Below are 26,289 nucleotides of genomic sequence, written 5' to 3' on the forward strand. Positions count from 1 at the left end.
ATATACCAACACAAGAGTTAGATTGCCATCTTCTTTTTTAATGAATAAAGAGTTATCAGCATTACACCTAACAAAATTATTTCGTTCTAGAGTCCTGCTGAGGCAATAGTGCCAAGTTCTGGAAGACTGCTTTAGACCATATATGACCTTCTGTAAATGATATACCAGGTTGTTATTTCCTTCCTTAGGATGTCCAGGAGGGAGTTTCATATATACTTCTTCTTTTAATTCTCCCTGCAAAAAACATTTTTAACATCTATCTGATATAATGGCCAATTATAGTTGCAAGCAATAGAAAGAATAATTCTAACAGTATTCATCTTAGCAACTGGAGCACATGTTTCCTCATAATCAATACCCTCCGTTTGAGTGTATCCCTTTGCAACTAGCCTAGCCTTGTACCTCTCAACTGTACCATTACTTTTGTATTTTACTTTATACACCCATCTGCATCCAACAACCTTTTTTCCTGATGGCAACGTGACAATATTCCAAGTCTTCTTTTTATGAAGAGCATCTAATTCTTCGTTCATGGCTTGCACCCATATAATTTGCTTTCTTGCTTCTTCATAGCTCGTAGGTTCTTGACAAGTCTCTAGGTTGTTGATATAAGCACTGTAAGACTTGGTAATATTCTTGTATCCAATATAATTTTCAATTGGATACGTGATCAAAGAATAAGAAACATAATCATTCAGCCGAGGTGGCGGATGAGTAATTCGTTCAGATCTTCTCAAAATAGGTTGAACTTCTTCAACATCTCCAGCAGAAACATAATCATTCAGTCGAGGTGGCAGATGAGTAATTCGTTCAGATCTTCTCAAAATAGGTTGATCTTCTTCAACATCTCCAGCTTGATTCATGGAGATATCACCTTCATCACCCCCTTGAGGCAAAGAAGAAGCATTGGGTTGCTCTTGGTTTTCTTTTACATAAAAGAACTCATCATAAGTATCAAGATTTGGTAAGGCAGTCTCCCTCTGAGATGTAACGTCCCTAAGTTTTTGTGAGAAATATGACGTTTTTTCATCAAAAGATACATCTCTTGATATATAAAGACGCCTCTCTTCTATATTGTAACATTTATATCCCTTTTGAGAGGTAGAATAACCCAAGAAAACACACCTGGAAGCTCTACTACTAAGTTTATCAATATTTTGTTTTTGCTTGGCCACATACACGACGCACCCAAAGGTACATATGTGATTTATATTCAACTTTCTCCCTTTAAGAATTTCAATAGGAGTACATTTTTTAAAACGTTGACTAGGAAGCCTATTGATGATATAACACACATTCATAACAGTGTCGCTCCAAATAAAATTTGGAACATTCATTTGAAGAAGAAGAGCCCAAGTAACCTCAAGAAGATGCCTATTTTTCCTTTCAGCAACTTCATTTTGCTGAGGAGTCCCAACACAAGTAAACTGGTGATCAATGCCCTTTTCTTTTTCAAATGTCTCAAAAAAGGCATTTTTGAATTCAGATCCATTATCAGATCTGTGGGACTTGATTTGTATCCCATATTGTGTTTCCACCATAGTGTAAAAGGTTTTGAATTTATCGATCACCTCATCTTTAGATTTAAGCATATATAGCCATGTCACCTTAGAAAAATCATCAATAAAGCTTAAATAATATCTAAAGCCAGAATAAGATATAATTGGGGTAGGTCCCCATACATCAGAATGTACCATGTCAAATAAATGTTCAACATTATTTTCAGACTAAGGAAACGAGGGTCAACTCATTTTTGCATACCGACATACATCACATTGTTGACAATCATAATGAAAAGCAGAAAATAAAGTTTTTAAAGTCTGATTTGAGGGGTGACCTAAACGTTTGTGCCACAAGGAACACTCTTCTCTATTGGTAAGCATAGCCCATGTCTTTTGTTCAAAAATATATAAACCATTAGCAAGTTTTCCTTCACCAATCTTCCTCTTCGATATCCGGTCCTGAAACACCACATTATACGGTGAGAAAATGACATCACAATCCAATTCTTGAGTGATTCGGGAGACAGATAAAAGGTTGGCTGATAACTTAGGAACTACAAGCACATCTAAATTTTTACTCTCATTGAGAAACAATAATTCACCTATTCATGCAACTTTCACAGAAGAGCCGTCAACAATAGTAACCTGATTTCTCTGACCTGCTTCTTTAACATTATGCAAGTTTGTCATGGAATTGCACATATTTTCAGATGCTCCAGAGTCGATAATCCATGTATTTGTATTTTTGTGATCAGTTAAGAAAGCAGAAATCTTACCAGTTTGAGGATGACTAGAGGTCGATGCTACCATTGTTGTTTTCTCATGTTCTTTGCAGAGTGTTTGAAGCAGCTCTGTTAATGTTTGCAAAGTAGTATCACTAAGATTTGTTTATGCAAATTGAGCTGTAGTATTTTGCTGATCTGATTTCTGAACACCAGGTTTCCCATGAAGCTTCCAACATCTATCACGAGAATGACCATCCCTTTTGCAGTGAGTACAAGTAAGTTTTTTACCTTTGCCTTTGTAGCTGGTATTGATACGATCATCATATTTAGAGAAAGAAACAACAAATGTTGCCTTATTACTGGATTCTCTGTGATTATCATCAAATTGGATAGTATCTCTATCCATGACTTGCCTATGAGATTCTTCTCGCATAATAATAGAGCACCCACTGTTAATTGATGGAATGTCAACAACCATAAAGATCTGACTGCGTAGGTGTTCAAATTCATTTTCAGGACCTGCTAACAACTGAAAATCAGGTCGGTATATGTTGATGTATAGGACTCATACTCGCCCCACATCCTTTTCATCTTACCATAATATTCACAAAATTGCATGATCTCCTTTTTTAGATTATGAATATCACAAGATAATTGATATAGGCGTGCTACATTATTTTGTTCAGTATATAGCTCATTGGCAGCATTCCAAATCTCTTGTGCAGAATCCAAAAATAAAAAGCTTTCAGCTATGTATGGTTTCATAGAATTTAAGAGCCACGACATAATCAGATCATTTGCCGATCTCCATTCACGGAATTTGAAATCAGTATCAGCCGGCATTTGGACTTCACCATTGATATTACCGAGTTTAGATCAACCACTAAGATATAACTTAACAGATTTTGACCATTGCAAATAAGTTTTTTCATTCAACAAAATAAAGGTAATCTTTGAATTAGGTACCTGTTCTTGTACTAGAACTCTTTCACCAGCATCAACTGCATCTTTGCCCAAAGAGGATGAACCATGGGTTGCCATAGTAATGACCCAAACACAGTACTCATGATAGATGGCTCTGATGCCATGTAACAAAAATAAATAAAAAAAAGATACAAATTTAGATACAAATTTACGTGGTTCAATCACGAAGACCTACATCTATGGCAACACCTCATAATCTCATATATTTTCTGTCTCATCTTGATACAATATACACAACATTTATACTCTGTTCCCAGCCAAGATAGCAATAAGAAAAGAAAGGAAACTACCAGTTCAACAAGTTTCCTAAATAAACTCGGGAGCACTTATCTTCAACAACAAGCCAATGCCAATGGTCAGCTCTTGGTCCACCGAAAATATAAAGGAAGGGGTAGGAAGGGCCACGACCTTCCCTTTTTCTCCTCCCATTGATGGTTGCATAGGGCATCAACGCCATTGAGAGTGGCAGCGGGGGCTACGACAGCGAGCGATTGAGGCTGAACCAATGGGTGGTGGGGGATCTGGGGTCCATGCTGAAGGTGGTGTTGGGTGCCAGTATGGTGGCTGTTAAGGTGGACGATTGATTCAAATCGGACTATTTCACCTTGGTCGGCTATGAGAAGATTTGGTTAAAGTTTGTCCAAGGCAGGTGGATGATAATCCCTTAATTTTTGAAAATTGGTGTACTTGCAGGTGATCGTTGGACAAGCCAGTGCCAATGGTCAGGTCTTGGTCCACCGAAAATACAAAGGAAGAAGAAGGGGTAGGAAGGGCCACGACCTTCCCTTTTTCTCCTCCCATTGATGGTTGCATAGGGCATCAACGCCATTGAGAGCGGCAGCGGGGGCTACGACAGCGAGCGATTGAGGCTGAACCGATTGGTGGGTGGGGGAGCAGGGGTCCATGCTGAAGGTGGTGTTGGGTGTCCTCTCCATCCGCAAGATGGTGGCCGTTAAGGTGGACGATTGATGCAAATCGGACTATTCCACCTTGGTCGGCTATGAGAAGATTTGGTTGAAGTCTGTCCAAGGCAGGCTCCGTGTGCAGCTCGAATCGTGTCTTGAATATTGCCACATGTTTTGCTTCATCTCGTTGATTTTTTTGGTTTCATATTGCACATGTTATCTATGCACGATCTATACACACCTCAATGGCTTCTCTCTATTTGCTTCTCGCATGATATCGCAAACAATTGATCACGGTCCAAATTGATGCACCTTCAATCTCGAAGATGCTGAAAAATCCCTATGTTACCCTACTCTTATGCACAAAAATAATAAAAATTACAGAAAATTCAAAGAAAAATAATAATATTCAATCATCTATCTATCTCTAATCCTCTCCCACATAACAAATATTTATAGAAAAATAAAACCCTAATCTTGTTTTGGATTTGAGATAGATTCCTTACATAAAAAGATCCAATTCTAAACAAATCCCAAATACAAAAAAATAGTAAACTAAAACAAGATCCAAATGGACCTTTCAAACCCGTATTGTCCCACTCTGCCTTGGCATCACTTGGTTTATGTCCAAGACTAGGAATCCTAAGTCCCATGCAAGAGACTGATTGAGATCTGGGAATGGGTCCTAAGCGTGTATAAAATTCTAATTGCACGTTCTCATCATCAATGTGTTTGATTGTCTCGGATCTCAGATCAAAGGTGACCTGAAATCATAGGATCCAAGATTATTTGATCGGAGATCCTAGGATCTAAGAACCAATCTCCAATCCCACGTTTGGAGGAGATAAGAAAGTGAGAGATAGCCATGAATCTGGGAGCTTTTGAGGATCTTAAATGCGAGGGTCTAAGATCCAATTTTGCTAAACCCATTGATCTGGCATGGGCCTCATACCAAAGAACAGGAGGCATTCAAACACGCCTCAACTTATTCAAGTATTGTAATACCAAAACCCAACATGCAAGTGTACACAACCATGGTTTTCAAACTGTGAAGCCCAAATTAAAATGAACCTTTACAATGACAATTGCCAATATTTTAGGTTAAATGCATAACTTTTGTTAACATGCATGTGTTCTCCCATGAGGGCTCCACTTTCCTGGCTAGGGGCTACTGTGGCTTCTCATCTGCCATAGCATGACCGGTTTGAAACCAACATGGGGCATGCCTTACCTCAATGTTGAAGCTGAGTTTACTACTTATTGGCAAAGTAGAAAGAACACCAAGAGTTTTATCAACTGGAGGCCTGTCAATGTGGTTAAGTGATGAGAGTATTTTGTCGTAAAAAAAAGAAAGAAAATTGCATGGGATCCATGCATCTTGGTGCATGCTTTTCACCAAACCCTAAGACTACTATGTCAGATCGCTTTCTTTCAAGTCAGTATCTTGTTCCTTTTGAGTGCAGTGACTTGGATGAAACATTTAAAGGTCCCTTGATGTAGGTCGCACAAGGTGTGCTTCTTTCTTATGTGTTGTGGATAACATAGTCCATCGAGACCCTCCTCCTTTCCTTCTGTCCATCTTTAAAGCTACTTTTATCCATAAAAGCTGGGTAAGGCCTTATCACCATTTACACCCTTTCTTATCCGAACCCCACTTGTTCTCACTTTCACCAAATGGCAAGATCTTAGGACTAGATATGATGGAATGATCTTAAAAGATGTCACTAGTGGTCAGATTTCAACCGTATTAAATTCGTACAAACTGTAACACTTGCTTTACCTTTTACCTATTGAAAACATTTCTCAGTTTCTATTTGTGCTGCACCCTTGTTCTTTTGTGATAATCAAGCTTGGGAATTGAGGTCTCCCTTTGTGTTTTATCATACCAAGGGTTCAAAACAGAATCAGGACAAGCTACCCAATGAGGAAGGCATATAAGGTCTCCACTATCTTTTTACTATATCAGCCCTTGGGTTATAATTACTAGAAGCTTCTTAAAACCTAGGAAGCTATGTTTGGAAGCATGAAATACCACTCTCAAAGCTTCACTAGAAGAAAAAAAAATTACTTTCAGAGAAATTAAAACCCTTCTTCTTTCAGTATGAAAATAACATTGGAAATGCTCTCTTATGTTAAAAGAAATATATTTTCTTTTTGAGAGAAAATTTGTTATCATGCAATTTACATACAGAATAAATATTCTTTATAAAATGCTTAAAAAATCATTTTAATTGTGTCTTTATGTCATTTCCTACTTGTTTCCTCTGTTCTCTTGCTTGCTTTTCCTTGTGCTCCCTAAATGGTTTATGTTTCACTCGTTGAAGCATTTCTTAAACACTTGTTTCTTGCTTCATGTTTTCCGGGGCAACTTCTCCCACCTGTGTCTTGCTTCAGTAACTACGCATTAGACATACAGACATAAAGGTCTAAATGAAAATTTTGCCGCTATTTTGAGTGGGAAAATGATAGAAAATAGAGAAGACATGGAGGTTGAACCAATGTTGCCAGTATCGGTTTTAGACCTGAATTCAGAGAATTGAGCTGAATCAGCCACTTTTAGTTTTTTAATTAAAATTATTAAAAATAAAAATAATTAATTATTAATTTTTTTTTAAATTTTTAAATGTCAGCTGAGGGTTGATAAAATTCAGGCTTATTCGCATCGATACTGACAACACTGGGTTGAACCCTCGAGCACAACTCTAAATCAAGAGCTCCATTTCCTACTGTTGGAGTGCAAGTATAGAGGTTCGCACTTGTGTTCACAACATGTATAATATTCCAAAAGCTAAAAATTTTATCAGCTAAGGTATGGAGAGCTCATGCTGCAATCTTATATCCATTCTCTTCTCTATTCACATCTTGGAAATTTCTGACCAAAAACATCAATTCAAGGGAAAGATTGCAACCATCTCAGTTTCACTCTTGAGAAAGTTTAAGAGTTCCATATTCCTGAGAAAAACCATTCACGAGCATTTGAGAAAGTGGTTGGTTTGAGCACCTTTTTCTCAGGAAACTGAGAAAGTGGTGCTTTCTCAGGTTCTTCCAAATGTGCCCCAAGTGACCAGCCCTTGAGCACCAACAAAGTCTCTAGAGATATCAACGGTTCAGATTTAGGTTAGATGTTTGACTGGATCTGAATCCATTTAGATTCTGGAAAAGGGGCATCCAATCAACCATCAGGATCCGGATTTTATTTGGAGTTTTACATCGAAATCTGAATCAAAGACTGAACTGAATCTGAATTAGACGGACATCAGAATCCGATTGCATCTAAATATGTATCCCGTAGCTATTTTATGCTCATCGGGTCTGGATTCCGTACTGCCCTTTTCCATATGAATCCAGCTCAAAATCCAATGGATTAATTGAATCCTACATCTGAACCGAATCAGACCCGTTTACATCCCTACAAATTCCACTCCACTACAAGAAAATTGTTAATTAGCGACGGAAATTAGCGACGGATTTTTCCCGTCGCTACTTAGCGACAGATTAGCTAGAGATAGAATCTGTCGCTAATTTGCGACGGATTAGCGAGGAAACGACTTTTATCGCTAATCTGTCGCTACTTAGCGACGGATTAGCGACTGCATGTTTTTGTCGCTACTTTTTATTACAAGAACACCATTTTAGCGACGGATTTAGAGAGGGAACTCTGTCGTCGCTAATCCGTCGCTAATTAGCGATGGAGTAGCGACAGAATATATTCCGTCGCTTTTTTGGTATTTGGGTTTCGCGACGGCTTAGCGACGGAATTTTTCCGTCGCTAAATGTCGCGTAAATCCCTAATCCCATCCCTCTTTCTCTTTTCCCTGTTTCGCTGTATTGCTCCCTCCTGCCGCCCGTCGGCTCTCGCCACCGTCCGGCCACCGCCGCTCGCCAGCCGCCGCTCCCCGTCCACCGCTCGCCAGCCGGCGCTCGCCAGCTGCCGCTCCCCGTCAACCTCCCGCCACCGTCCGGCGAAGCGCAGGTAATATTCTTCTTCTTCTTCTTCTTCTTCTTCTTCTTCTTCTTCTTCTTCTTCTTCTTCTTCTTCTTCTAAACGCAGGGGGTACGCCCCTTCCCAGCCGGAAACGCAGGGGGTTTAACCCCCTGCCGTGCTTTCCGGCAGGGGGGGTCGACCCCCTGCCGGAAAGGCATGGGGGGTCGACCCCCTGCCGGAAACGCATGGGGGGTCGACCCCCTTGCCGTAAAGGCACGGCAGGGGGTCAACCCCCCATGCCGGAACTGCCTTTCCGGCAGGGGGTTTAACCCCCTTTCCGGCAGTGGGTTTAACCCCCTGCCATGCTTTCCGGCAGGGGGGGTCGACCCCCTGCGTTATGCTGCCTAAGTGACTTGTCAAAAAAAAAAATTCTGTTTTTGAATGCCTATGCTGCCTATATGAATCGTTTGAAAAATAAAATCTGTAGTAGGAATAACATGCTGTCGATGTGTATTGCTTTTGAAAAAAACAATCTGTTATGAGATATATTATGCTGTCTATGTGAATTGGTTTCAAAAAAATCTATTTTTTAATGCATATGCTGCCTATGTAAATCAGTTTGAAAAAAAAATCTTTAGTAGGAATACTATGTTGCCTATGTGTTTGTTTGAAGAAAAAAAATTTGTTATGAGATACCTACGTTGCCTATGTGATCTGTTTTGAAAAGATTTTTTGTTATGGATACCTATGCTGCCCATGTGATCTCTTTTTAAAAAAAAAAAAAGTTATTATGTGATCCCTATGTTGTCCATGTGATTAGCTTGAAAAAAAAATTGTAATATGTGTATATAAGATGTCCATATGGTTTTAAGTGTAGTTTGTATATATGTTGTCCATATGGATTTTAAGTTGAAATTTTTTTTGTAATGTATATATACAAGTTGTCCATGTTGTTCAATTTGTTAGTTTGTTAATGTCTACTGGTAGTTAGTTTTACTTCAATTTGTTTTCTTGAAATCTGGTTAGTTAGAGTATTTCAATCTATTAGTCTTTTATAATTATATTTTTCTTAGATAGATTGGTATTTAATGTTCTCACAATCAGTTAGTTAGATTAGGGCTATTTGAATTCTTTATGATAGTGGTGGTTAAACGGAGTTCACATCTTTTCTAGTAAACTAATTGATTGATTTACTATTCCTTTGCTAAGTAGTTCAGATTAGAAATTGTCTATGACTTTATGTTAGTCGACTGGTTCAACATGTTATAGCTGGTTTGTTAAATTAGCATCTTCTAGTTAGATTTGGCTTAACATATATACTATTTTTCTTTTCTCTTCTTTCAATTAGTTAGAGTTGTTTTAATTTGTTTTAATTTTTTTAGTTAGTGTTTCATCTTGTTTCATGATTAGTTAGTTTGTTACTTAATTTGTTTTGTTTTTGTGCAGATTTTTCAACGGAACCAACTCGTGCTCGGCCACCTGTGGTAAGTAAATGACAAAAACAATGCAAATCGGGTAAATACCCGTGGTGAGTAAGTGATGCAAACGTATCACATGTTATTTAATTTATTGAATGCAGCACTTTATTGTTCACACACTCACTTAGTTGTTGATATCTAGGACTGCTTTGTTGGAGTTCGGAGATCATGCTGAGCATGATTTTAATGTAGAAATATGGAAGTGTTCTTATTTTTGGAGTACGGAGTCCATGCTAAGCATGGTAGTAGTTAGTGAGATATTGAAGTGTGTTTGCTGCAGGTACATGTTTGCCATTTATTTGATATGAATGATTATGATGTATTGCAATGTTTGATGTAATTGTATCCATGCTTGCATGTAGTTACTTTCAATTTGAATGTATTGTATGACTTGATGTAGTTACAATTTATTTGATGTGAATGACTTGAATGCATTGTAATACTTGATGTGAATTATTTGAATGTATTGTATGACATATGTTATTTGTTAGAATATGGTTCGTGGAGGTTATAGTGGTCGCTCATCCAGTAGTAGCCAGGCTCAACCTTCATCTTCACGGGCTCCTGTGATAGGTATATCATATAACTAATTAGATGCTTGATTAGTTCAAATGCACATTCTGAGAACTTGGTGTGTATTTTTTTACAGATGATGTTGCGCCTGTACACGACCCACCTACACCAGTTGATCGCACAAGTCAACAGCCAACACAGGAAACAGGGTCTTCTCAGGCTGGCACAAGAAGACTCATTCGAATAGTGTATATCGATAATCGACCGTAAGTATTTTGTTTTCAATTATTGCATATCTTTTAAATATTTTATATTGATATTTACTGTGTAACAATTCATGTGCAGCACGAGGTTTGAGCCACAAGAAGTAGTACGGGAGATTAGGAATTCACTTCTTCAACATCTACCAGGACCAGTTGCTCAATGGAAAGAGTACCCAAAGGAGGTATTAGACAGATTATGGTCCTCATTCATGGTATACAGTTGTTCCTCATAGTTAATGTGTTTCATATTTAATTTATTTAAGCAATGTCTACTAACTTTCTGAAAATATTTGTAGGCTTCGAATCGCTTTGCAACTACGGTGGAAGAAAATGATGCAAGGAAGGTGTGGCAGAAGGTGGCTGCCAATCGATTTGCAGACATGCTGCACACTATGAAGACTGCAGCAAAAAAAGCATCTGGCGTAGTAGATGATCCATTACTGTGGAAGGGCCATGGTCCTATTACTATCAGGAGAGATTACTGGGATGAAATGTGCGATATGTGGGCGGGAGATGCATTTAAAAATCGCTCTGCGAAGGCTTCACAAAATCGATCGAAGATGCCCGAAGCCCATCTACACACAGGTGGATCTAAGACATTTGGGAGCCACCTAAAGAAAATGGTAACTCATCAATATATAATATTAATTTTATAAGTATAGTTGCAAATTTGTGTACTAAATCTTTTGTCATTTAACTTCGCAAGAAGCAGAAAAAGGAGGCAGTGTACCATATAAGGATGTGTTTGTAGAAACACATAAACGGAAGACCACGGGAGTCTTCGTATCAGAGAAGGCGAGAACGACAACGGTATGTATTAATTCTATTAATAATCATTGCAATATATATGCAAGTCATCATAATGTTATCATTAATTATTAATGAATACTTTAAACATTATTTTGTAGGAGGCATATGAGCAACAAATGGTAGAGCGATATGGCGAAGACGCTACTCAACATCCATCATTTGATCCTACAGCATGGGTGACTGCAGCAGGTGAACCCAAAAAAGGTCGCGTGTTCGGGTTTGGGAGTAATATGAACACTTCACCAGTTATTGGTTCTTCCAGTTACGGCTCACCAACTTCTTGCGCCGACATAAGCTCCAAGCAGCCGACTATTCTTTCCGGTGATGATGTACGCGAGATCATTAATGAATCACTGAATAACTACTTCCAATACACCGTCGCCCCCTTTCTCCGAAATGAGATCAAGGCCGCTGTTCAGGATAGGGGATCTTCGATTCCAGGTCCCTCTCAGGTATAATCACATATATAGTTTTTTTGACTGTCTTAAAGCACATCTGAGCATGGTAGAATCACATATAGAGTTTTTCTAGATGCCTTAGAACACATATGAACATGCTATAATCACATATTCAATTTTTTTACTGCCTTAGCACACATATGAGCATGATAGAATCACATATATATATATATATATATATATATATATATATATATATATATATATATATATATATATATATATATATATATTTAACTTTTTGTCTGTCTTAGAGCACATATGAGCATGATAGAATCACATATAAAGTTTTTTTGATTGCATTAGAACACATAAGCATGCTATAATCACATATTCAGTTTTTTTACTGCCTAAGAACACATATGAGCATATTATAATCACATATTCTGTTTTTTGACTGCCTTAGCACACATATGAACATGCTATAATAACATATAGAGTTTTTTAACTGCCTTAGAACACATATGAACATGTTATATATCATTTATGATAGAATCACATATAAAATTTTTGGCTTTGCCTGCCTTAGAGCACATATGAGCATGCTATATTCACATATTCAATTTTTTTACTGCCTTAGCACACATACGAGCATGATCGAATCACATATATAGTTTTTTGCCTGCCTTAAAGCACATCTGAGCATGGTAGAATCACATATAGAGTTTTTTTATATGCCTTAGAACACATATGAACATGCTATAATCACATATTCAATTTTTTGACTGCCTTAGCACACATATGAGCATGATAGAATCACATATAGAGTTTTTTTATTGCCTTAGATCACACATGAGCACATGATAGAATCACATATAGTGTGTAATTTATTTCATTATATTTTGTTTATCAATACTGACTGTTCTTTTCTTGTGTAGGCTGCTAGCGATAATCAGGGTAGTGGAGCTGAAGGGACAGATAAAGACAATGAACAAGAAGACGCACAAAATCTTGGCGATGATTAGAGGACTGTGTTGAAGAAGTTCTATTTTTTTTATTTTTCCTAATTGTAATTGTTGAATTGTAAATAATTAAACTTCTTAGTTTTAAGGTGGAACGATTAATTATTATAGATACTTGTTATATGAATTTTTTTGTATGGTTTGTTTTTTATTTACAGGAAATATAAATTGTACAGGAAATATAAATTGTACAGTTCTCGGTAATTAATTTTTAAATAATTTTTTTTTGATTTTTTTTCGTTTTTGCGACGGATTAGCGACGGATGATTCCGTCGCTATTCATATTAATCTAGCGATGGCTTAGCGACGGAATTAAATCCGTCGCCACGCCGTGGTCGCCGTTTAGTACCGACGGATTGGCGACGGAATATAGCGCTCGTTATTCCGTCGCAATTAGCGACGGACTTGGCGACGGAATTATTCCGTCGCCAGTTAGCGTCGAAATATTCGCGACGTAAGCATACTGTCGCCGCGTTGTCGCTAATCCGTCGCTAACATGGTTAGCGACGGAATAGCGACGGAAGGTGGTCGTCGCTAATCTACTGCTTTGTTGTAGTGCTCCCTTGGGATGATTTTGTGTTGGATCCCTATAGATGTAAAACTTCAGTGTCTAGTTCACATCCAAGTTTCAGCATGTTTTTCATTATTGTATTTTTTTTTAAGTGAAGCATTAATTATTCTATACTTAACAAGGACTATCACATAAAACCAAACAAAATTTTCTTAATAGGGTAGTAGGTCTTTGAGTATTCATGTAACAAAGAAGAAATTCAGACAGTGAGTGAGATAAATTTGCATGCTTATCCTTTTAGGTGTTCAAATTAGCATGCTGGGGATTAGCCTTCAAATTGCATTTGAACCTCAAACTAATGCTGTGACTATCCAACTATCGCATTCAACCCTGTGAAAGGCGACACGTGACAAGTGATATAAGAGAGAGAGAGAGAGAGAGAGAGAGAGAGAGAGAGAGAGACTTTGATTCAATACCTCCCCAACATCCCACTATATTTGGGTAGACCCCACATGAAATGAAATCAAATCCCCATAAAGAAGCTTGATTCTAAAAGCTATTGTCCAAAATGCGCTGCCCGCAATAAAGAAGCCCACCTAAACTTAATGACCTACTTTATCCAAAGTTTGATAGTATAGTTCTATCCATAACTGGAAAGAAAAACTTGTGATCTTCTAAACTATCCCCAGGAATAATACCATGTTCCTAATAAGATTGCACCCTTCAATAAAACTATTTTAAGTCATTCTACGTCACACCACCGCCGATGGTCAGCCCAGTCCTGTGTCAAGCTGAAGGCCCAAGATCGAATCTCATTAGTGTATTGGGACTGCCGTTGATTTATCACAGTTGGGGCACGTAAGGCTGGATAGTCGTGTCTTCAATTCGGAGTTTTACCTCTCAGTGAGGCAGGCTCATTAAGTGTCCCAGATCTCGGTGAGGGTTTTCCTTTGTTGTCAATAAAAAAAAATCATCCTACATCACTCACCCACAAAAATTAAGACTTGCAAGAAGATTCCATAAATGATTAAGCATTCAAATAATATCATCTTGGGACCTCTAATCATGGATTAGTGGGGAATTGCAGTTAATAACATGGTATGGTGGATAGGGATGCTAAACGAGCCCAACAAACTGAACCCGTTGTGTTCGGGCTTGGCTCATTTATGATGGAACCAACTCGAGCCGAACACAATTTAAGCTCGATCCTGAACCCTCTTCGTGTAAAAAAAAAATTACATTGCATAAAACGGAAACAGCAAGAACAACGATTAACTTCATCCTTATCTGACATGCATATTGACCACTTTGACAAACATACTTTTTGTGATTAAAGGTGCACCTATATTTTATGTAACCTTATTTTACAAGCTTATACAAGTCGAGTCGAGCCGAGCCAGCCGAGCCAAACACCCCTTGCTCGGGCTCAACTCGTTTATACTTAACGAGCAGCTCGGGGCTCGGCTCACCATCTATACGACCCAATCATGAATGAATCTCCAACGAGCCGAACTGAGTCGAGTCGCGAGCTGCTCGGTTTGTTTACCAGCTCTACTGTTAGATGTAAAACAAAAAAAATGATGCATGTGCTTGAGATTAAACACAGACACGTTTGTGCATCAAGCTAAAAGTGTCCAAGTTCATTATTTCCATTTTTTTTTAATAACAAGGAAACCACCCATGCTGGACAGTTGGGGATGGATTCATGGCCTCAACCAACACTTCACTAACCACCCGTCTTGGATGTAAAAAAATCGAGTACCCTCTTCCTCCTCCCCCTTCCCTCTCTGCCTATTGAGGTCTTTTCATTGCTTCCACCTTGCAGTAAGGGATGTGCACCTCTATTATTGAACTCTTGATATCCTTCAATTTGAATGCCTTGTGCCGAACCATCTAACCGGGCGTGAGGGCCCTTGTGGGTGACCAAGCTCATCTCACCATTACAAACTATAGAGTTGGTGAACTTTATAGATTTTAATCTTTTCCCAAGGATGAAGGTTCTTCGTGCCAAGATGCATGGTGTAGTTTCTATGCCAACACTTGGTTGTTTCATCCACATTTATAGCAAGCTACTGCATTGGAGATAGGATGCTAGTTTAGGTGTCATCCATCAATATTATGGCAATGAAAAGCCTGAAAAGATTGTCCCAGTCTCAAATTGACAAATTGGTTCCAAGAAAACATAGCCTGATTAGTTTGTTGTAGGAATGTAAGTGTCAAAAGAGGAGAACAACCATTTTTCTGTTTGATATTATTGAAGGAGAATTAGTTTTTCTTTAATAAACTATAGGAAACCACATCGCTCACTAGTGAGCTCATTCGTGTGATAACCCCAGGTCCCCACCAAAGAGCACCAAGCTTCGTCCTTGCAGCAAGGGACACTCACCTGTGGGTTTTGAACTCACGTCGTTGCTTCAGCTTTGGTGATATGTGCAAGTTACAGTGGAGCCTTCATGGAGAGCAGATCAAGTGATCCGTCAAATCACTGTAAGAAAGTGATTTGACAGCTTCACCGTCCATTGCATCATCCCACCAGGACCCCACGGTCTTTATGCAATTTGAGGACGGTGAGGATGCCAAATCACTTTAATTTGGCTGATCACCTGATCTGCTCTCGCCCTCATGGGTAAGGGAAAATAATTTTAGCTTGTATCAACTAGTTATATTGTGCACGAATTACAACTAATTCTACTAGGGAAGGGACGAAAGCGCGGAACTAAAAAATACATAAAAATTGGTAAAAAAAAAGAACAAAAAGGGTGACCTAGTACATGAAATCCAACATCTCTACAAAACCAACTTCATGAAATCCAACGTGTATTACGAAGATCCCGAATCTTTTTTGATATTTGATCATCAATTGTGCCACCAAGAGTATTTTGGAAAAGGGCTCAGGTGATCGACCGATCACTTTTTCAACCACACTGCGTTAATAGCGGCGACAAAATGTCGCCTCTATTACTTGAATTGAATTGCAGCAATAATGGTGACTTTATATATCGTTGTTATAGATATATCTATAACGGCAACTTTATATATCGTCGTTAGAGATATATCTCTAACAGCGATTAATAAATACCACTGTTATAAATTGTCTTTAACGACAACATATGCAGCCATTAATTCTTGTTGTTAAAACACTTTTGACGACAAGATTTAATGGGCATTACATGCCGCTGTTATTGATCAATAATGATGACATTACGACATCACCGTTATAGGGTTTTACTTTATAATGGTGACCGTGTATGTCGCTTTTATAGATGTGTCATTAACGGTGACATATGCGGACGTTAAATATATATACAAGAATTTGGGTCAATAGTGGCAACTCTATAACGCCGACGTAAATGTCGGCATTATATATTGCTCAATAACGATGACATTATTGAGTCTATAATTAGGGCTCGACATGCCCTTCTCTCTCTCTCTGGCCTTCCTCCTCTCTGCTTGGGTGAGGTCGTCGAACGCTACATTCCCTCCTCTCTTCTCGGGTGATGCCGCCGGACCCCGCCCCCCTCATCCTTTATGCTACCTCCTCTTTTTTTCTCTCTTTTGTTTTCTTTTTTTTTCTCTCTTTTGTTTTCTTTTTTTTCACTTTCTCCCTCTCTCATTAACTTCTCTTCTTCTTCCTCATGTTCTTCTTTCTACTGCAACCCAACCCTCACTGCAGCAGCCTAAACCACCACCATGTGAGGCCATTTTCACACTCTTCCTCCCCTTCCTCATGATTGGGGCCAAAAAGGGTCGAGATTTCGTGGATCGGCCATCGTAGAAGCCATGGATTTGGGGATTCATGAATTGTAGTGTAGGCTTAGGGATTCTTACCATATTTTCGGCAAAAATCAAAGGTAGGCTCTTTCTTTTCATTTCCTTAGGTAGTACCATGTATAGGTTTTTCTTCTTCACACCCTTGTTGGTAGTAATCTGTGTAGGATTAGGCTTTTGTTGAAGTTTTAGGGTTCAACATACTGCCAAATTGGGGTTTAGTGAAATCACTCATGGCCATTAGGTGGTAGCATTTTTTTTGTATGCTTTGATTTAGTTGTTGTTTTCTGCAAAAAAAATTAACTTGTTCATAACTGTCCAAGAGCATCTTATCTAGACAAGAAGATTGAAAGATTAGTTCAAAGAATGTAAAAACTTACTATAAAAGGAAAAAAATTTAAAAGAGAACTATTCTTGAATTTAAAATTTAAACGGCACAAGGAGCAGATTTTTTAGCATCAAATTACATGTACAAGCATATGTGTGTATATATAGAAAGAAAAAGTTGATTATGTAAATCAACATTCCATTTCCGTGGAAACAAAAGTTACAAAGCTACTTTGACAACTAGCTTATGTTATCGACTTGTTCAATTATCAACAACTACATACTGCCTAAGATGATTCGTGAATCAAAAGAATCTAAAAGAATACAGGTAAAACAACTTATAGTGGCCAATATCCCAACTCATTTTTCTTGACAGATTAGTACTGAACTTTGTCACTGATATTGATACAATGAAAGAACCCTTCTTAAGTCAAATATGTTGTTGATGATAATTAATATTACAAGCATACAATCGCCAGAACTTCTACATATATGCAACATAAGCGGGTCAAATGCATCCAAAATAGCTCTAGAATTAGAGTAACATACATCTTAAACTTATATAACTTGATTAGCATGATTTTCTACGGAGATTTTTTGGTGATAAAGTCCTTGTTAACATGAGTATTGCTAAAATTTTCTTTATTTTAAATCCTTGTTGTAAATGTGAGGTACAACATTGTTTTATCTCTACTTGACGTTAATGTAAAATTTTGAATTCAGCAGTTGAGTGTTAATCATAACACACACACACACACACACACACACACACACACACACACACACACACACACACACACATATATATATATATATATATATATATATGCTTTTTTCTCCTCCTTCTAAGCCTTGATTCATGTAGTAGAGCCTATTAGAAATTGATGTTTTGTCGTATGGCCCACCCCCAAGTGGTTCAGATCTCTCAGTTTCCATATTAATCTTAATCTTGTTAACCACCTAACTTGAATAGTTTTGTGCGTGGAGGAAGGGTTCAATCTTATTTTCATGATAAAAACATGGTTTCTTGTGTAAAAAACACAGACTCCACTTTTTATATGTTTGGATGTTCCATCTCCATCACATTCATAATTACAAATATCATTCTTAGGAAAATATCAATGAGAGAACATTTTGTGATATTTTGAAAATTTGAGTTTTTTTTTTTGGTAAAATCTCAAAAAATATCAGCATATATAAACATATAAGATATATAAAAAGTGATTTGGAATCTCATGCAAACTAGAGAATGAATCTTATTTGCATAAATAACCAAACATGTGATTATGAATCTCATGTAAAAATCATAATTGAAGTGACTCTCATGCGATTCCAATGAGATGCAACCATATATACTCAATCAATAAAAAAAATGGTTAAATTATACTTTTTTATGAACTATGAAGTTTGATAATCTACTGAAATTCTTACCATACAAATATTGCTAGAAAGTCCTAATTGGTTGGACTCATGCCTAGACCTAGAATTTTCTATGAGTGAAATTGAGCATCTACCTATTGAAGAGTTGACAAAGCATCTAGGGTCATAAAAAGTGTAATGCAAATGCTGATGTATTTTTTTCTCTTGAAAACGAGTTCAAAAAGGTATATGACCCTTGTATGATAGTGAATATTTTTGTATGATTCAATTATGTATAGTATAGTTTGATCTAATATTATTTGTATGGAATTAACAGATGTCAACATATTCATGACAAGGACATGTGCGTTCCTCCTCCTTCATGATCACTTCACTACCCGACGAGATTGAACATAAATCACACTTAGGTGATACTTCATTGGAGGAAGAGGAGCCCCCCCCCAACATCATAGTCAACTACAACTCCAAAGTCATCCATGGCAGCCTCAGTTAAATATTAATCCAGTATTTATTTAGTACAATTAAAATTTTATTAATGTCATTGGTATTAATATTTGTAAGTAAATACAAATTAGCAATTGCAGGTTCTTCCCAACGCAAACATGGGAAGAACAAATGTGTAGCCCACCTAAAGCAACTCAAGCAAGGCTTCAGTAACCGTCAAGCCTGGGTCGTATGGAGTCATGGGCAAGGGCATCTCACAGTTCTCTAGGAAGCTTACGTGCATCGTCAAGGAGAAGAATAGATTCACTCACCAGTCATGAATAAAGGCCTCAGAGGACAAGAAGACATTGTGTGAGATAGTTTTTTATGTATATTGCCTAACTATATTTTGATAAAGTGATTAATCTATAAAAAGAGTGTTATTAACTATTTTTTGATAATTTGGTGCAAGTAGAGTTTACTTTAGATGAAAATATAGTTGATCATCATGTTGTAGTGGATAAGCAACTTCAGCTATCATAAAAAAAGGTGTGAGAAACGTTCTACAAGCATTACAAGATGTTTTAAAACTACACTGAAGCAGAAGAACATCCTTTCGAGGGAATCAACTATGAAGCATGGAAAGATCTTTGCAACTTTTTCACTGAAAGTTATTCAATGGTAAATTTTGGATATATACTTATAAGTAAATAAATATTCAAATTTTTAGATTTTTGTCTACTAATTGGTCTTTGTTTGGTTAACAGAAACGTCCGAGAAAAAATTAGGGGACAGTTCATACCTCCAAAGGTTTCATATGAGGGTAAGTTTTTTATTCTCTAAGTTTATTTTTTTCATATAATAGTATAATATTAAATATGTTTGATGTAATATATTCTAAACTTGTTATTTGCGGACTCTTAAAATGGAAGGGAAAAAACTGACTGCAAGTGAGTTCTACTTTGAGATATACACTTATTCAGATCGCAAGACATTCATCTGTAATGAAGCATCAAAGAACTATGTAAATAACTCACACTTTTTAATGTCACATTCATTCATTCTATTTTGTACATTATCATTAGTTATATCATCGATGTACAAAACAAACTGTGATTTGTGAAGATTAAAGATGATAAAACATGTTCTTCATAAAGAGGCATAAAGATGTTGCAGCAAAAAGCCTTTATGAAGGTCCTCAGAGAGTGGTCTGGACATGTGAGAGGAATGGTGCATTTGCTATTCCATCCAAAGGCAAAATTTGAGTTTCAAAGCTATCTTCTCAGTTGTAGGCGATATAGTTGGATGTCAAACAAGTGGAAGAGCAAATTGAGCGAGAGAGAGAAGAACTAAGGATAAATCAATTGCGACTCAAACAACAACTGGAGAGAAAGAGAGAGAAGAACAAAAGATGAACCAATTATGACTCGAACAACAACTAGAGCAAGAGAGAGAAGAAAATAGAAAGTTCATAGAGGAAATGTCCAATATGATGGTGTCACTCAGATAGAACCCCCATTCTAGATTTGTCCACCGCTTTGGTATGCCCCATTTTTTCATCACATTATATATATATATATATATATATATATATATATATATATATATATATATATATATATATATATATATATATATATATATATATATATATATATATATATATATATATATATATTCTTAATAGTTGGCATAAGTACTAACAAGTTGTTTTATTTTTTTATGGTAGGGAAGCAGACAATCTACAAGTCATGATGAAATTTTGTGTTGTTCATCAATTAAGTTGAAATTTTGTTGGTTTTTTATTTGGATTACTTATATTTTAGAGTATCTACTATTAAGAACAATGAATGCAATTGTGACAGATTAACTCTTGTATATTTTTTTATCCGCTTTAAAGTATTTACAAAATCTCTTGGTTGTGTCCACAGTGGACTTGATGTGCTTAATACCCTATCTAGGATTAGTGAGAGAACTTAGCTTCCAAAATAACTTAGGCATTTTATGAATTTCATACACTAGTCATGTATTTTTGTCACAACTTGCTTCATATGAACTCTTACTGCTTTATGTGGATAACATGAATTCAAATCTTTTAATTGTTTCCCTTGTTCAATGGATCGGGTCAATCATTGAAAGAAGCTGAAATTTTTTGGGCACTCTTGATGATCACATCATTTTTCTTTCAAGCTATTGATACAATTTCGAAGGTTACTGCAACTTTTAATAACTAAAGTTAGCTAGCATAAAATAATTTTCATGGATGCTGCCCACTGGCTAAATGTACATATGCTAAGAGAAACCATTTAAATATGGGTCCATTGTCAAGTGGTAAAGTCTTCACGTAAAGCATATTTCTTACTAAATAAATTATAAAAAATAAATATATGATGTCCAATGATGAGATGCTTAAGCATTGAAGGAGTTGTAGATTTTGGATCTTCCTTTGGTTGGACGGTCCCCCTTCACCACCTTATAAATGTACTTATATGAAGAAACATGGTCATCATATCCTTGTAGTGCGTGGCACATGAGTGCGAGTAAAAAACAGGGTTTTTTATCACTCTTTTTATAAAGTTCAGACTCGAAGCTTCATCAAATGTGCAGTGTTTCTTTGCAAGGACAAGAGACACCTTGGATCTCACAATGACAGAAATTAGCTGTTGACTTTAAGATGTATGATGCACTTTTAGGATTTTGAAATATTTGTGGGGTTTCATACAATTGTTGGAATTCTAGAGTGAGCATGGTTGGTTGTTAGATTTGATTTTGGCATTTTTATCTTTTTTTTAGGGGGGATAATCTAAGGAAAACCCATACCCTGCATCACGGACCCCACAATGGCTGGCCTGCAGTTGGTAAAACCCTTGAGGTCTCTTGCCCACCAAAGGGTGCACCGAGCTTAAACCTTGCGGCAAAGGACGACCCTAGGGATTTCAAACTTGTGACACTCCGTTAACTTGGTGACATTCACAAGTGACCCCTACGGGAGAGTCCGGATAGGGTGCAATCACATGGCACAATCACTCTCCATCAAGCCTTGGGCCTCACAACTGACATGCCCTGTCCCCAAGATGGAGGGTGATCAGGTGCTTGATATTTGTGCAATCATATCTTTTCACCCTACCGAATGAGTGGAACCCTTCTGAGCTGATTTTGTCTTTTTTTTCTAGTATAAAAATAACCAACAACACTTTTAATAGTTGTTATAAGAAGAGCCAAGCACAGTCCCATGTGCAAAGACCAAAAGAAAAGCAAAAATGAAAATTTAAAAAAATCTATACAAAAGATTTGCATAAGGCTGATCCTAGATAATATATGTGCCCCATCGAGTAGGTTAACTAGCAGAGTACATCTGGTTATTTTGACCTGATGTTGGTTTCCTTAGCTTTCCTACGTTGGATCACAATCAGATGTGTTGGTCCTACTGGACAGCCTAGGGCTTTTTCTCGTTTTTGTTCTTTGACTTCTCTCATTGATATTCCTTTTTCATTTGCTTCAAAAGTGAAGTAAAAGAAAGGAGGACAAAAGGCATTTTGATAAGTAATAGTAAGGCAACACTACAAACAAAAAAGTGCAAAACTGCAAATATATAAAATGGGTGTTTGGGGTCAAGAAGGTTGAGATCCTTGATAAGTTGAGCATTGGAAGGAAGGCAAAAACAAAGCAGAATTGTGCATGCAATCAAAGAAAGGAATTCAACATCATCACCGTAACCACCACTATCATCAACATCCTAAAGCATAGGCAGGAATATCTTTGTATTTATTTACATGCCCACTATGCGTTTATATATGCAAAGATCTCCCTAAGCTCTCTCCCCTTCGTATGGCTACCTTTTGCATCCCTTTCCCTGCCTCTGCTTCATTCTTCGTTAAGCTTCTCCTGCTGCATCTCTCCCTTTCAGGTACCTCTCTCTCTCTCTTATCTTCCCACTTTCATCAATATGAAAGCAAAAACTGATTTTATTCTATTCCAAATCTTCTCACTTTCATCAATATCAAATCCAAAACTGATTTTATTCTCTTTTGTTGTCATTTGAAATGAAAATATTTTCAATCCACTAAGTTTTCAAGCCGAATATTTCATGTTCATGCTCTCTCTCTCTCTCTCTCTCTCTCTCTCTCTCTCTCTCTATATATATATATATATATATATATATATATATATATATATATAATGAACAGGCGTAACTTCGAGCGCCCATTCTGTTGAAATGCCAGCGGACACATGTCCGACGTCTGCGTAGCAGAAAAAGGGAAATAGTGACTGTCACGACCTTCACTACCTCTCAATTTATGGTGGAAATTGCACACGCTGGTGGTCGCGCGTTCGTTGGGCTGTTCGCTCATAAGGGTGTTCTGAGATACACCCTACTACCCATTTTCGTTAGGACACTGCAAAAAAAAAAATTCATAGTTGCAGGTGCCCGAACTCAGGTTTAATCAGGTCTACTATAAGAAAAACCATATCTGGACCCGATAAGAACTACATGAACCGGACCTAGATCATACCTGGTAAAATAATATTTTTTATCATTTTTACATTGAAAATTTGTGGGTCTTAATCTGAGCTTGGGTTGGGCCCGGGTCTGGTATAAAATTTCACAAACTATATCTTGATCCATGTATTAATCCGACCTTTGGGTCCGGATCAGGGTCTTAATCGGGTCTTCTTATTTGTCATCATACCTTGACCCTATAGGGTTTGGTTCGGGTAAACCCGACCCGCTGACACCCTAGTGATAGATATATATATATATCTATATATATATATATATATATATATATATATATATATATATATATATATATAGAGAGAGAGAGAGAGAGAGAGAGAGAGAGAGAGAGAGAGAGATGCCAATGATAGCCAACTTTTCACTTTGAACAATTTGTTCCCCTTCCACTTGCAGAATTTGGATTGCTACAAGGAGGTGCAACTTTGGGGATCAACTATGGCCAAGTGGCCAACAACTTGCCATCACCAGACGAGGTCCTCATTCTCCTCAAGTCTCTCAAGATCACCAAGATCAGGATCTACGACACCAACCCTCAGGTCTTGACAGCATTTGCAAACTCTGACATTGAGCTCATTGTGACTCTAGCAAACGAGCTGGTCGGCCAGTTGGTTGACCCCCAACAAGCCCTTCAGTGGGTCATGACCCAGGTCAAACCATACTTACCTGCAACCAAGATCAGTGGGATCTCCATTGGAAATGAAGTCTTCACAACTGATGACACACTTCTAATGGCTAACTTGGTTCCAGCCATGACTAGCGTCCATGGTGCACTGGTTCAATTAGGCCTTGATTCATCAATACACGTCTCAACCTCGAACTCGCTAGCAGTTCTGGTCAATTCCTATCCACCATCAACAGGATCATTCCGCGCTGACCTCGCTGGTCTAATTACACCCATGTTGCAGTTCTTGGTTGACACAGGAGCTCCCTTTTGGATCAATGCCTACCCTTATTTTGCTTATAAGGATGACCCTTCAAGTGTTTCCTTAAGCTATGTGCTTCTTGAGCCTAATGAAGGGATGGTGGATCCTTACACCAAGCTACACTATGATAATATGCTTTATGCACAAGTGGATGCTGTTATCTTTGCTATGGCTAGGCTAGGGTTTGGAAGTTTGGAGATTCGGGTATCTGAGACTGGATGGCCATCAAAAGGGGACCCAAATGAGTATGGTGCAACTTTAGACAATGCTGAGGTCTATAACAAGAATCTGCTTAGGAGACAGTTTGAAAATGAAGGCACGCCTCTTAGGCCTAAACAAGGATTGGAGGTGTATTTGTTTGCTTTGTTTAATGAGAATATGAAGCCCGGACCAACATCTGAGAGGAATTATGGGCTTTATCAACCTGATGGGACTATGGCATATGATGTAGGACTTGCTGTGATGTCAACCGTTTCTGCCACCATGTCATTGGCCTCTCAAGGAACTAAGGTGAGTGCATGCTTCTCCTTTTCCTTTCATTGCCAGACTAACCATCCCTCTCTCTCTCATATGCGCACTATATATATATATATATATATATATATATATATATATATATACAAATGAAGGTACATAACTATTGAGCTAAAAATCATTTTTTCTAACTGTATCAACTCAATCTGACCACATAGATGTATTAAGCATGGTTTGTTAGCTAAGGATCAAACCTTGAATTATAGTTTTCTTGATGTAAAAATATGACTTTTTGAGACAAAACTTTGGCACATTATGGGCCTTTGATTTGAAACGTTTAAAATACTTATTTATATATCAAAACTCAGTTTCTACTAAACAAAGACATCCATAGGGTCAGATCTACAAAAAAAATGAAAAGAAGGAAATAGTTCTGTACCTTCATTAATACCGTATATATCATGTGAATATATCCATGTGGGTTACGAACCCTGCCTTTGCAACACTTTTTTTACAACTCTGATCAGCAGATGCATTCACCATGGTTTATTTTCTAGGAATCCACACCTAGATCATGTTATTCAATAAAACATGATTTCTTCAACTTGAATATCTACAAAAATGTTGACCATTATTTTTCAAACCCTATAAAAACCTACACATGTCATAATCAGATGATCCAAGAGTCAATTTCTATAAAACTGGACATGTAGAACATAAACATATCGTCAGATTTTTTTTAAAAAAAGGGTCCCCCCAAAATCCCAGTTTGTATGGGAGCTTGGAGGATTCCAGGCAGGGAATAGTTTTCCATATTTTTGCTCTATATATATAGTTAAATAAAGAGTAGAACTGCTAGAGCTTAACATGGCCTTAGTTTTCCATATTTCGCATTTGTTCTCCCTCATGTTTGAGAAATATATGGGTAAGTTTTATCAAGATTATCACTATATTACTAATTTTGCTAATTTATTGATTCTTTTGAAACAGGCAGCAAGCGTGGACTTTCAAAACGCGGTGATTTTCGTTTCTGTATTTATTTGTTCTTTCATTGATTTAATGATATGCCAATTTTTTTCTTAAACTCACAAAAAATAATTAATTGACTTGAATGGTTGACCGTATATATATATATATATATATATATATATATATATATATATATATATATATATATATATATATATATATATAGAGAGAGAGAGAGAGAGAGAGAGAGAGAGAGGCCCGTAACAGTGGACGAGCAAATCGTCCACTGTTATAGGACCAATATTGGCCACTGATCGTGTGTGGATCAGTGGCGGATATTTTTTTAACAAAAAATGATAATTGGCGCAGTCATGACTGCTGCTAAATATCATTTTTCCACGTAGACAATTAGCAGCAGTCATGACCACTGCTAATTGTCTGAGATTAACGCTGGACTCTCTTTCAATGCG

At 37.3% G+C, this 26,289-nt stretch overlaps 1 protein-coding gene and 1 long non-coding RNA gene across 2 annotated transcripts; both read left to right on the plus strand.

Annotated features, from left to right (window-relative positions):
* Positions 1–9,197: 9,197 nt before the first annotated feature.
* LOC149820145 (uncharacterized) lies at positions 9,198–13,017 on the plus strand. Its single transcript, XR_016426791.1, has 2 exons — positions 9,198–9,525; positions 12,442–13,017. It is a non-coding gene; the product is annotated as an uncharacterized LOC149820145 (long non-coding RNA).
* Positions 13,018–22,734: 9,717 nt separating this feature from the next.
* On the plus strand, positions 22,735–25,934 carry LOC149820146 (glucan endo-1,3-beta-glucosidase 11-like). Its single transcript, XM_089983372.1, has 3 exons — positions 22,735–22,841; positions 23,847–24,886; positions 25,841–25,934. The coding sequence occupies exons 1-3, from the start codon at positions 22,763–22,765 to the stop codon at positions 25,931–25,933; spliced, it is 1,212 nt and encodes a 403-aa protein (XP_089839498.1). The 5' UTR covers positions 22,735–22,762; the 3' UTR covers position 25,934.
* The last annotated feature ends 355 nt before the right edge of the window (positions 25,935–26,289 follow it).

This window comes from Nuphar pumila, chromosome 12 (assembly GCF_984573655.1).
Source record: "Nuphar pumila chromosome 12, dmNupPumi1.hap1.1, whole genome shotgun sequence".
In the NCBI taxonomy this organism is placed as follows: domain Eukaryota; kingdom Viridiplantae; phylum Streptophyta; class Magnoliopsida; order Nymphaeales; family Nymphaeaceae; genus Nuphar; species Nuphar pumila.